Below are 12082 nucleotides of genomic sequence, written 5' to 3'. Positions count from 1 at the left end.
CAACTTCTGTCTTAAAGACACTCAACGTCCCGGCCTCCACCGCCCTCTGTGGCAATGAATTCCACAGACCCACCACTCTCTGGCTGAAGAAATTTCTCCTCATCTCTGTTCTAAAGTGACTCCCTTTTATTCTAAGGCTGTGCCCCCGGGTCCTAGTCTCCCCTGCTAATGGAAACAACTTCCCTACATCCACCCTAACTAAGCCATTCATTATCTTGTAAGTTTCTATTAGATCTCCCCTCAACCTCCTAAACTCCAATGAATATAATCCCAGGATCCTCAGACGTTCATCGTATGTTAGGCCTACCATTCCTGGGATCATCCGTGTGAATCTCCGCTGGACCCGCTCCAGTGCCAGTATGTCCTTCCTGAGGTGTGGGGCCCAAAATTGCTCACAGTATTCTAAATGGGGCCTAACTAATGCTTTATAAAGCTTCAGAAGTACATCCCTGCTTTTATATTCCAAGCCTCTTGAGATGAATGACAACATTGCATTTGCTTTCTTAATTACGGACTCAACCTGCAAGTTTACCTTTAGAGAATCCTGGACTAGGACTCCCAAGTCCCTTTGCACTTCAGCATTATGAATTTTGTCACCGTTTAGAAAATAGTCCACGCCTCTATTCTTTTTTCCAAAGTGCAAGACCCCGCACTTGCCCACGTTGAATTTCATCAGCCATTTCTTGGACCACTCTCCTAAACTGTCTAAATCTTTCTGCAGCCTCCCCACCTCCTCCATACTACCTGCCCCTCCACCTATCTTTGTATCATCGGCAAACTTAGCCAGAATGCCCTCAGTCCCGTCATCTAGATCATTATATATAAAGAGAACAGCTGTGGCCCCAACACTGAACCCTGCGGGACACCACTCGTCACCGGTTGCCATTCCGAAAAAGAACCTTTTATCCCAACTCTCTGCCTTCTGCCTGACAGCCAATCGTCAATCCATTTTAGTACCTTGCCTCGAATACCATGGGCCCTTATTTTACTCAGCAGTCTCCCGAGAGGCACCTTATCAAAGGCCTTTTGGAAGTCAAGATAGATAACATCCATTGGCTCTCCTTGGTCTAACCTATTTGTTATCTCTTCAAAGAACTCTAACAGGTTTGTCAGGCACAACCTCCCCTTACTAAATCCATGCTGACTTGTCCTAATCCGACACTGCACTTCCAAGAATTTAGAAATCTCATCCTTAACAATGGATTCTAGAATCTTGCCAACAACCGAGGTTAGGCTAATTGGCCTATAATTTTCCATCTTTTTCCTTGTTCCCTTCTTGAACAGGGGGTTACAACAGCGATTTTCCAGTCCTCTGGGACTTTCCCTGACTCCAGTGACTTTTGAAAGATCATAACTAACGCCTCCACTATTTCTTCAGCTATCTCCTTTAGAACTCTAGGATGTAGCCCATCTGGGCCCGGAGATTTATCAATTTTTAGACCTCTTAGTTTCTCTAGCACTTTCTCTTTTGTGATGGCTACCATATTCAACTCTGCCCCCTGACTCTCCGGAATTGTTGGGATATTACTCATGTCTTCTACTGAGAAGACTGACGCAAAGTACTTATTCAGTTCCTCAGCTATTTCCTTGTCTCCCATCACAAAATTACCAGCATCATTTTGGAGCGGCCCAATGTCAACTTTTGCCTCCCATTTGTTTTTAATGTATTTAAAGAAACTTTTACTATCATTCCTAATGTTACTGGCTAGCCTACCTTCAAATTTGATCCTCTCTTTCCTTATCTCTCTCTTTGTTATCCTCTGTTTGTTTTTGTAGCCTTCCCAATCTTCTGACTTCCCACTACTCTTTGCCACATTATAGGCTTTCTCTTTTGCTTTGATGCATTCCCTAACTTCCTTTGTCAGCCATGGCTGCCTTACCCCCCCTCTGATAACCTTTCTTTTCTTTGGGATGAACCTCTGTACTGTGTCCTCAATTACTCCCAGAAACTCCTGCCATTGCTGTTCTACTGTCTTTCCCACTAGGCTCTGCTCCCAGTCGATTTTCGTCAGTTGCTCCCTCATGCCCCTGTAGTTACCTTTATTTAACTGTAACACCTTTACATCTGATTCTACCTTCTTTCTTTCAAATTGGAGATTGAATTCGACCATATTATGATCACTGCCTCCTAAGTGCTCCCTTACTTTAAGATCTTTAATCAAGTCTGGCTCATTACATAACACTAAGTCCAGAATGGCCTGTTCCCTCGTGGGCTCCATCACAAGCTGTTCCAAAAAGCCCTCCTGTAAACATTCAATGAATTCCCTTTCCTTGGGTCCACTGGCAGCATTATTTACCCAGTCCACCTGCATATTGAAGTCCCCCATGATCACTGTGACCTTGCCTTTCTGACATGCACTTTCTATTTTGTGGTGCATTTTGTGCCCCTGGTCCTGACCACTGTTAGGAGGCCTGTACATAACTCCCATTATGTTTTTTTTTGCCTTTGTGGTTCCTCAACTCTACCCACACAGACGCCACAACATCTGATCCTATGTCGTTTAGTGCTATTGATTTAATTTCATTCCTAATTAACAAGGCAACCCCACCCCCTCTGCCCACCTCTCTGTCTTTTCGATAGGTTGTGAATCCCTGGATGTTTAAATGCCAGTCCTGAATCCCCTGCAACCATGTCTCTGTGATGCCTACCACATCATACCTGCCAGTCACAATCTGGGCCACAAGCTCATCTACCTTGTTCCGTACACTGCGCGCATTTAAATATAGCACCTTTAATTCTCTATTGACCGTCCCTTTTTGTTTTCTTAGTGTGGTGGACCTTGGTTTACTGAGCCTTTCCATACACTGTGTCATATTTTGTGGGATGGGGACAATCGTAACCACTCTTGAGTTTTGTCTGTTCGTGTTTTTTTGTATTCCTAAGCAGCTACGCTTCCCGCTGATCCCCCCCATCATATTGAATGGTGGTGCAAGCTCGAAGGGCCGAATGGCCTACTCCTATTTTCTATGTTTACCCTCTGAGAGATGAAATGTCTCCTCATCTGTCTTAAATGGACAACCTCTTACTCTGAGATTATGCCCCTGGTTCCAGACTCTCCCACAAGAGGAAACATTCTCTCAGTATCTACCCTGCTTAAGCCCCTTGAGAATCCAAAATGTATCAATAAGGTCGCCTCTCATTCTTTTAAACTCCAATGAGTATAGGCCCAACCTACTCAACCTCTCCTCGTAAGAAAATCCCTCCATACCCGGGATCAATCTTCACTGGACTGCCTCCAATGCCAGTATCTCTTTCCTTAGATAAGGGGATCAAAACCGTTCACAGTCCCACGTTAACCCTGTATGTGCCAGACCCTTATACTACAGCAGGTGCCACCTCTGTTTATGATTTTAGCACCAACATGAACTTCTCTCTCAGGGAGACCAGTTAGCATCTCCATTATAATATCGGCCGGTTAACTACTGTCGAAACAATGTGGTCCTTTGGTGTCTGACAGCTGTCATTTCCAGGCTAATGTTTCTTCAGGCTTCCCATCAAACTTCAGAAGAGTTCTACGGCCCAAGCTTCCATTCCTCCATCTAGTTACCAGAGGACAGGGGCGCCAAATTGTGCCAAACGAGGGACAGTTTTTTGCCACCTGGATCCAAGTCCATCAGAAACCATTTGCAGCGCGATGGGGCAAGATCGGGGTGTAGTGGGACTAATTGTGCCGAATAGCTCTGTAAAAGAGCTGGCACAGACAGGATGGGCCAAACTGCCCCTATCCTCATGCCCCTGTAGTTACCTTTATTTAACTGTAATACCTTTAGAAAATAGGAGTAGGCCATTCGGCCCTTCGAGCTTGCACCACCATTCAATCAGTGATTTGCAAATTCTTGTGACAACTGGTCATGAAAGAAATTTGACAAAACCCATTACACGACAAACTGATTGGCTGACCATCCATCTTGGTGGCTGCACTAACCAACCAGTGAAATTATAAATGAGATAGAACATAGAACAGTACAGCACAGAACAGGCCCTTCGGCCCTCGATGTTGTGCCGAGTATTGTCCGAAACCAAGATCAAGCTATCCCACTCCCTGTCATTCTGGTGTGCTCCATGTGCCTGTCCAACAACCGCTTGAAAGTTTGTCCGACTCCACTATCACAGCAGGCAGTCCATTCCACACTCTAACCACTCTCTGAGTAAAGAACCTACCTCGGACATCCCTCCTATATCTCCCACCCCAAACCTTATAGTTATGCCCCCTTGTAACAGCTACATCCACCTGAGGAAATAGTCTCTGAACGTCCACTCTATCTATCCCCCTCATCATCTTTTAAACCTCTATTAACTCACCTCTCATTCTCCTTCGCTCCAATGAGAAAAGCCCTAGCTCCCTCAACCTTTCCTCATAAGACCTACCCTCCAATCCAGGCAGCATCCTGGTAAATCTCCTTTGCACCCTTTCCAATGCTTCCACATCCTTCCTATAATGAGGTGACCAGAACTGCACACAATACTCCAAATGTAAATGGTCATTTGATTTAATTTTTTGTTGCCGTGTTGTTTGAGGGATGAATGTTGGCCAAGTCACCAGGCAAACCCCCTATTTATATGGTGCAGGTGGATTATCAGGGTAAACTGGTCAAGACCAGAACCAAGTAGCTCATCACCTTCTAAAGGGCAGTTAGGGATGGGCAATAAATGCTGGCTTCATAGCCAGCGACGGCCACATCCTGTGAACACAAAAATCGAGTGCAGCTGTCCCTGAGTGTTGGACTGAGCGTCGAACAAACTCCAGCTGTGCCATGTTTATGCTTCCCCTACAGGTTGCAATCCAGCACAGAGCACTTTAAAATGGCAATCCATTCAGCACTGCCACCATCTGGCACTTAACTGGTACTGCGGGTGTTTGGTGTGCGCAGAAAGAGAATGCATTTATTTTTTCTCTCTCCTCATGGCTGTTGCATATAACGGGAAGTGAAAGAAACACAGCGAGGGAGGAGAGGCATAGACGGTTAAATTTATCTGAAAAATGGGTGGGAGGAGGTTTGTGTGGAGCGTAAACACGCACGTTTCCTGTAATCTATGACCTTTGTAATCTGTGTGAAAAGTATTTCTACCATTTATTTCCCCGTCGTAACTAAAAAGAAAAGAAACACTTGCATTTATACATCACTTCTCATCACCACCAGACATCTGATATCACTTTTCAGCCAGTGAAGTAGTTTTTGGAGTGTAATCATTGCTGTTATGTAGGAAACCGAGAAAGCTCCCACAATCAGCCATGCGATAATCTGATTTTTGTGATGTTGAGGAATAAAGATTGGCTAGGACACCAGGGCTAATTCTTTGAATTAGTACCCTGGGATCTTTACATCCAGCCAAGCAGGCAGGTGGAGCCGTGCTCCTCCAGCAATGCAGCACTCTCCCCATAATTCCCCACACCTCCCACTGCGCTGGAGTGCAACTTGAACCTGGAATCTTGCCGCTCAAAGGCCAGTTCTGCTACCGACTGCGCCACAAGCAAAGCCTACTGTTCAATTTAACGTAAACATTTACTCCCTGCTACGTGGTGGTCGGGGTGGCGCAGTGGTTGGCACGACTGCCTCACAGCGCCAGCGCGCTGGGTTCAATTCTGGCCTTGGGTGACCGTCAGTGTGGAACTTGAACATTCTCCCTGTGTCTGCATGGGTTTTCTTCCGGGTGTTCTGAATTCCTCCCACAGGTTAGGTGGGGCTGGTTTAGCACAGGGCTAAATCGCTGGCTTTGAAAGCAGACCAAGGCAGGCCAGCAGCACGGTTCAATTCCCGTACCAGTCTCCCCGAACAGGCACCGGAATGTGGCGACTAGGGGCTTTTCATAGTCACTTCATTTGAAGCCTACTTGTGACAATAAGCGATTTTAATTTCATTTCATTCATTTTCAATTGGCCGTGCTAAAATTGCCCCTTAGTGTCCAAAAGATGTGTGGGTTAGGTGGATTGGCCGTGATCAATGTGTGGGGTTAGGGGGAAAGGCGGCCGAGTGGACCTAGATAGGGTGCCCTTTTGGAAGGTCAGTGCCGATGGGCCGAATGGTCTCTTTCTGCACTGTAGAGTTTCTATGGATAAGTAACTGGTGCTGCACTCTTCTTGTGTTTTCCACCATTTAGGCTGTTGTGCGAGATTATGCGAAGGCCTTCACCCTGAATGTGACCGAACTGTTTGTCACACCCAGAACGGTGGGAGCCCGTGTTCTCCTGGACAAATGCCAGGTCCAGCTGTGGCCAAGGGACGAAGCACGTGAGGGTGGCGGGGACAGCGAAGAAAAGGTCGAGCTCCCATTTGGCAGCCGGTCCCACATCACCTTGGCCTGCGCTCCTGGAGTGCGAAGCGTTCAGACAGGCTTAGACCTGCTTGAAATTCTGAAGCTCGAGAAGGAAGACAAGAAGCCCGAATGCCAAACGCGGACAGAGAAAGGTTTGCTTCGCTGCTATGGTGCGGGGAGGTGGATTGTCAAACTGCGCGAGCCAGTTGAAGTGAAGACCATATTTTCTGGTTTTTACTCAAAAAAGAAACTCACGACTGAATCAGACGGGAATTAGAAATAAACAAAATGTGTGAACCGGATTGTGAGATAATGAAATGGTTTTGGTTGACAGCAATGGTACGTTACCATGTAGATAACTGTGAACAGCTCCAAGCATATTAAGGGTACATATTTTAACCAAAACCAATGGGTGTGGTAGTTTCCTATCTTGCTTTCAAATTTTTATGATTGTAATTTTGCTGCTTGCTGTCAGACGTTTTCTTTGGGCTAGAATGGCTTGTTATAGTACAATATGTCTATCGTACTAAATATTGCCCAGTCTTTATTGCTCAGTCATGTCTGCTTTCAGCTGAGATAGTTAGTAATAGAATCAATCAGGGTTAAGATGACTGTGATGTACAGGTGCCTGCAAAGTGCTCTTTGTCTAATTTGCGCTGTCAAGCTCGATCAATAACAGTGCACGAGGTGAGCGAGCGAGTTCCTGCCGGTTGTGGGAATCCGCTTGATCGTCAGAGGGTCCACTTGAAAGCTCAAGGTTCGATCCAGATCGATCGGGGAGAGATACATAGATAATTGAAAAGGCTAGTTTGTTTTAAATGTGCAGCTTTTTGTATTAATTGTCCAGAGTGATTGTGCCAATGTGTTGCTTTCTCTTAAAAGATATAACTACACAGTGCTTCAATAAAGGAGATGGAACCATTCTGCTTCATTGGTATGTCTTTAAAAAAATAAATTTACAGCACCCAATTCATTTTTTCCAATTAAGGGGCAATTTAGCGTGGCCAATCCACCTACCCTGCACATCTTTGGGTTGTGTGGGTGACACCCACGCAAACACGGGGGAGAATGTACAAACTCCACACGGACAGTGGCCCAGAGCCGGGATCGAACCTGGGACCTCAGCGCCGTGAGTCAGCAGTGCTGTCACTGCGCCACCATGCTGCCCTTTCATCGGTATGCCTTAACTATAACTTATACTATCAGAAGCTGCAGAAACCATCAGGTGCGGAAAACTTGTCCAACTTAAGACCCATTATTTTCTTAATCGATAATAAATCCAATAATTTCCTCCCTTTGATTTATTGTACGATTCCTTTTTCCTCGACTGGGAAAAGGTACAAGAGGACTTGTTTAGCAAGCTTCTCATTTATTTATTCATTTTGCTATTGCCTGCTAAGTAATGAACATACGAAATAGGAGAAGTAGGGCCATTTGTGAACGTGACTGATATTTTTGTGCTTCGAAATCCACATTTCCATCTACCCCCCAATAACCTCGGATTCCCTTGTCCAACAAGAATCTAACCTCGGACTCCCTTGTCCAACAAGAATATAACCTCGGATTCCCTTGTCCAACAAGAATCGATCTACCTCCACCTTAAAAATATTCAAACCCGCCTCCTGTGGCAGAGTTCCAAGGTCGCTTCAGGCAGAGATGAGGAGAAATGTTCTCTCTCTGAGGGTCAAGAGGGCGATCCCTAATTTGAAAACAGTGACCCCCCCACCCCCCAATTTCTGAGCTCACCTACAAGAGGAAACATCTTTCCACGTCCACCTTGTTAAGACCGATCAGGATCTTATATACTTCAAAAGTCATCCCTCATTCTTCTAAAGGCCAGTCTGTCTAAGCTTTCCTCATAAGACAACCCACTCATTCTACCAATCTGGTAAACCTCATCTGAACCGCCTCTAACCCATTTACATCCTTCCTTAAATAAAGAGACCAAAACTGCTCAGTGTTCGAGATATGCTCTCACTAATATTCTGTCTCACTGAAGCGTGACATCCTTACATTAATGTTTAATTCCTCCCGTAATGGGGGGCAGCACAGTGGCGCAGTGAGTTAGCCCTGATGCCTCATGGCGCCGAGGTCCCAGGTTTGATCCCGGCTCTGGGTCACTGTCCGTGTGGTGTTTGCACATTCTCCCCGTGTTTGCGTGGGTTTCGCCCCCACAACCCAGGCTAGGTGGATTGGCTATGCTAAATTGCCCCTTAATTGGAAAAAAAAATGAATTGGGTACTCTAAATTTATAAAACAATTCCTCCCTTAATAAAGGATATTCCATTAGTCTTAATTACTTGCAGCACCTGCATACTAACATTTTGAGTCATGCTCTGGAACACCTAGATCCCTCTGCACTTTGGAATTCTGCAGTCATTCTCCATTTAATACTCTGCTTTTTTATTCTTCCTGCCAAAGTGAACAACTTCACATTTTCACACATGATATGGCAGCTGCCCAATCTTCGCCCACTCATTCAACCTATTATCTGTCAAGAACCTCCTTTTGTCCTCTTCACAACATACTTTCCCACCTGACTGTGTCATCTATGCTGGCACGGTAGCACAGTGGTTAGCACAGTTGCTTCACAGCTCCAGGGTCCCAGGTTCGATTCCCAGCTTGGGCCACTGTCTGTGCGGAGTCTGCATGTTCTCCCCGCGTCTGCGTGAGTTTTCTCCGGGTGCTCCGGTTTCCTCCCACAGTCCAAAGATGTGCAGGTTAGGTGGATTGGCTATGCTAAATTGCCCTTAGGTTAGTTGGGGTTGCTGGGTTATGGGATAGGGTGGAGGTGTGGGCTTAAGTAGGGTACTCTTTCCAAGAGCTGGTGCAGACTCGATGGGCCAAATGACCTCCTTCTGCACTGTAAATTCTATGATCTGCAAATTTAGCTACCATGTCTTTGCTCCCCTCATCTAAGTCATTGATATACATTCTAAAAGGCTGAGGCCTCAGCACTGACCCCTGTGGCGCTCCACTCTACATCAATCAGAAAAAAGAGCCATTTATGCTGACTGTTTCCTGCCAGCCAGCCAATCCTCTTTCCATATAAATATGTCACTATCAACACCATGAGCTTTTATTTTCTGCAATAAAGGTTGATGTGGCACCACATCAAAGCCTACTGGAAATCCAAGGACAGCACGTCTACAGGCATCCCTTTATCCCAGTACATTACCCCTTCAAAGAACTCAAGTTTTGGTTCCCACTTCCCTTGGGTTTTACTAAGTGCTCAGCTATAACCTCCTTAATGATTGATTCTATCTCCTTCCCCATGATAGACGTCAAGCTAGCTGGCCTATAGTTTTCTGTTTTATGCCTCTCTCCCTTTTTGAATAGATGGGTTATATTTGCTACTTTCCAGTCTGATGGAACCTTCCCAGAATCTAATGAACATTGGAAATTAACACTAATGTATCTACTACCTCATTAGACCCTAGGATGAAGTCCTCCAGGACTCCGAGTTGAGAGCCACTGTTCCCTCAGTTTACTCAGTACTGCTTCCCTCGTGATGTAATTTCACCAAGTTCATTTCAACTCCTGATTTACAGCTATTCATAGAATTTACAGTGCAGAAGGAGGCCATTCGGCCCATCGAGTCTGCACCGGCCCTTGGAAAGAGCACCCTACTTAAGCCCACACCTCCACCCTATCCCTGTAACCCCACCTAACCTTTTTGGACACTAAGGGGCAATTTTAGCATAGCCAATCCACCTAACCTGCACATCTTTGGACTGTGAGGAAACCGGAGCACCCGGAGGAAACCCACGAAGACATGGGGAGAACGTGCAGATTCCGCAGACTGTGACCCAAGTCGGGAATCAAACCTGGGTGGAGCTGTTAAGCAACAGTGCTAACCACTGTGCTACCGTGCGCCCTGTTTTCTGTATCTTCTATAGTGAAGACAGAAGTAAAATATTTGTTCATTTCATCTTCAATTTCCTTATTATCTACTATTAACTTCCCATTGTCACTATCTAAAGGACCAACATTGCTTATTTTTTCCCCTTTTAATTTCCTGTGGAGACCGATGCTATCCATTTTTACATATCGAGCCAGCTTTCTGTCGTATTGTACTCTCCTGATTAACCTTTTTGTCATTCTCAGCCATTCTTTATATTCTGACCAATCATCTGACCTGCTACTTCATACAGCTCTCTCCTTTTTCCTTAAATTTGATGCTTTCCTTAACTTCAGTTAACCACGGATGGTAGTTCCTTCCCTTGGAGCTTTTCTTTATAAGTAGGAATATACTCATACTGAGTATTCAGAAATATCCCCTTAAATGTAAACCACTGCTATTTTATTGATTTATCCTCTGACCTAGTGTCCCAGTTCACCTCAGTTAGCTCAGCTTTCATGCCCACATAATTACCCTTATTTAAGTTTCATATAATCTGCTGTCTGGTGGTTCCAGAACGTGCTGCTTTTAAGAAGCTATCTCAAAAGCATCCTACTAACTTCTCATCCAGGCTTTCAAACAGAACCCTAGAATTTTTAGTGCAGAATAAGGCCATTCGGCCCATCGAGTCTGCACCAACCCTCTGAAAGAGCACACTGTACTGGCGCTCAGTCGCCGTTACCCCACCTAACCACAGTTTTGGACACTTAAGGAGCAATTTAGCATAGCCAATCCACCTAACTGGCACATCTTTCGACCAGGGGAAAAAATTGGAGCACCTGGAGGAAACCCTCGTAGACACTGGGAGAGTGCAAACGGCAGGTCCCTGGCACTGTGAGGCAACTGTGCCACTAGTCTTATCGTCCCCAAAGTGATTCTACAGCCTGATCATCTGAACTAAGATCATCTTTATTGCACCAATCCATCCTTAATTAACAGTGCTACCCCTCCACTTTTACCTAGTTTCCTATTCAGTTTGAATGTGATATACCCATATACTCCAGACTAGTTATCTGGCTTACTAGAACACAGGTTCCCAGTACAGTTTAATTGTTGACCATCCCAAAAGTACAGCCCCACTTTCCCCAGTGCCCCTTGAACTGGAACCCACACCAGTCTTTGAACCACGCATGAATCTCTCTGATCATATTTGCCCGTTGCTAATTTGTATGCGACTCGGGTTATCAGTGATTACCTTTGAGATTCTGCTTAATTTGGGGCCTAGCTTTTCATACTGACTATGCAGAACCTGTTTTCTTTTTTTTAACAAACTATTTTATTGAGGTATTTTTCTGGCATTGTAAACAGTTACAGCTAACAGAAATGTGCAATCATCAATATAAAACCATCAATATGAAGCCACTACTTCAATCAGACCATACTGCACATGCCCGCTCCTCTCCCCTAGACACTACCCACCTACTTATCCCTCCTACTCTACCCTAATCTCCCCTCCCCCCCCCCCCCCCCCTGACATTCACTCTCCCGCGAAGAAGTCGATGAATGGCTGCCACCTTCGGATGAACCCCAGTACAGATCCCCTCAAGGCGAACTTAATTTTTTCCATACCCAGAAAACTTGACATGTCCGAAAGCCATAGTTCGGTCTTTGGGGGTTTTGAGTCCCTCCAGGCCAGCAGTATTCGCCGCCGGGCTATTCGGGAAGCAAAGGCCAGAACATCTGCCTCTTTCTCCCCCTGGACTCCCAGGACTTCCAAAACCCCGAAAATTGCCACCTTGGGACTCATCACCACCCTTGTTTTCAGCACGTGGGACATGACCCCCGCAAATACCTCCCAGTACCCCCTAAGCTTAGGACATGCCCAGAACATGGTTCGCTGGTCCTCCCGCGCATCTAGTTCACTTGTCCTCTACCCCAAAGAATTTGCTCATCCGAGCTACTGTCATGTGGGCCCGGTGAACGACC

The 12082-nt window shown here is 45.6% G+C and overlaps 1 protein-coding gene across 5 annotated transcripts in view; it reads left to right on the top strand.

Moving 5' to 3' along the window:
- cnp (2',3'-cyclic nucleotide 3' phosphodiesterase) overlaps positions 1 to 7176 on the top strand; it is a 38627-nt gene extending 31451 nt beyond the window's left edge. For all 5 annotated transcript variants that reach the window (XM_072487344.1, XM_072487346.1, XM_072487347.1 and 2 more), the window contains one exon: positions 6101 to 7176. In XM_072487344.1, the coding sequence (XP_072343445.1) occupies positions 6101 to 6532 (432 nt within the window). In that variant the 3' untranslated portion in view covers positions 6533 to 7176. The remainder of the gene's footprint in view (positions 1 to 6100) is intronic.
- The last annotated feature ends 4906 nt before the right edge of the window (positions 7177 to 12082 follow it).

Source organism: Scyliorhinus torazame, chromosome 21 (genome assembly GCF_047496885.1).
Source record: "Scyliorhinus torazame isolate Kashiwa2021f chromosome 21, sScyTor2.1, whole genome shotgun sequence".
In the NCBI taxonomy this organism is placed as follows: domain Eukaryota; kingdom Metazoa; phylum Chordata; class Chondrichthyes; order Carcharhiniformes; family Scyliorhinidae; genus Scyliorhinus; species Scyliorhinus torazame.
Note: the sequence above shows the minus strand (reverse complement) of the source record. Positions and strands in the feature narration are given on the sequence as shown.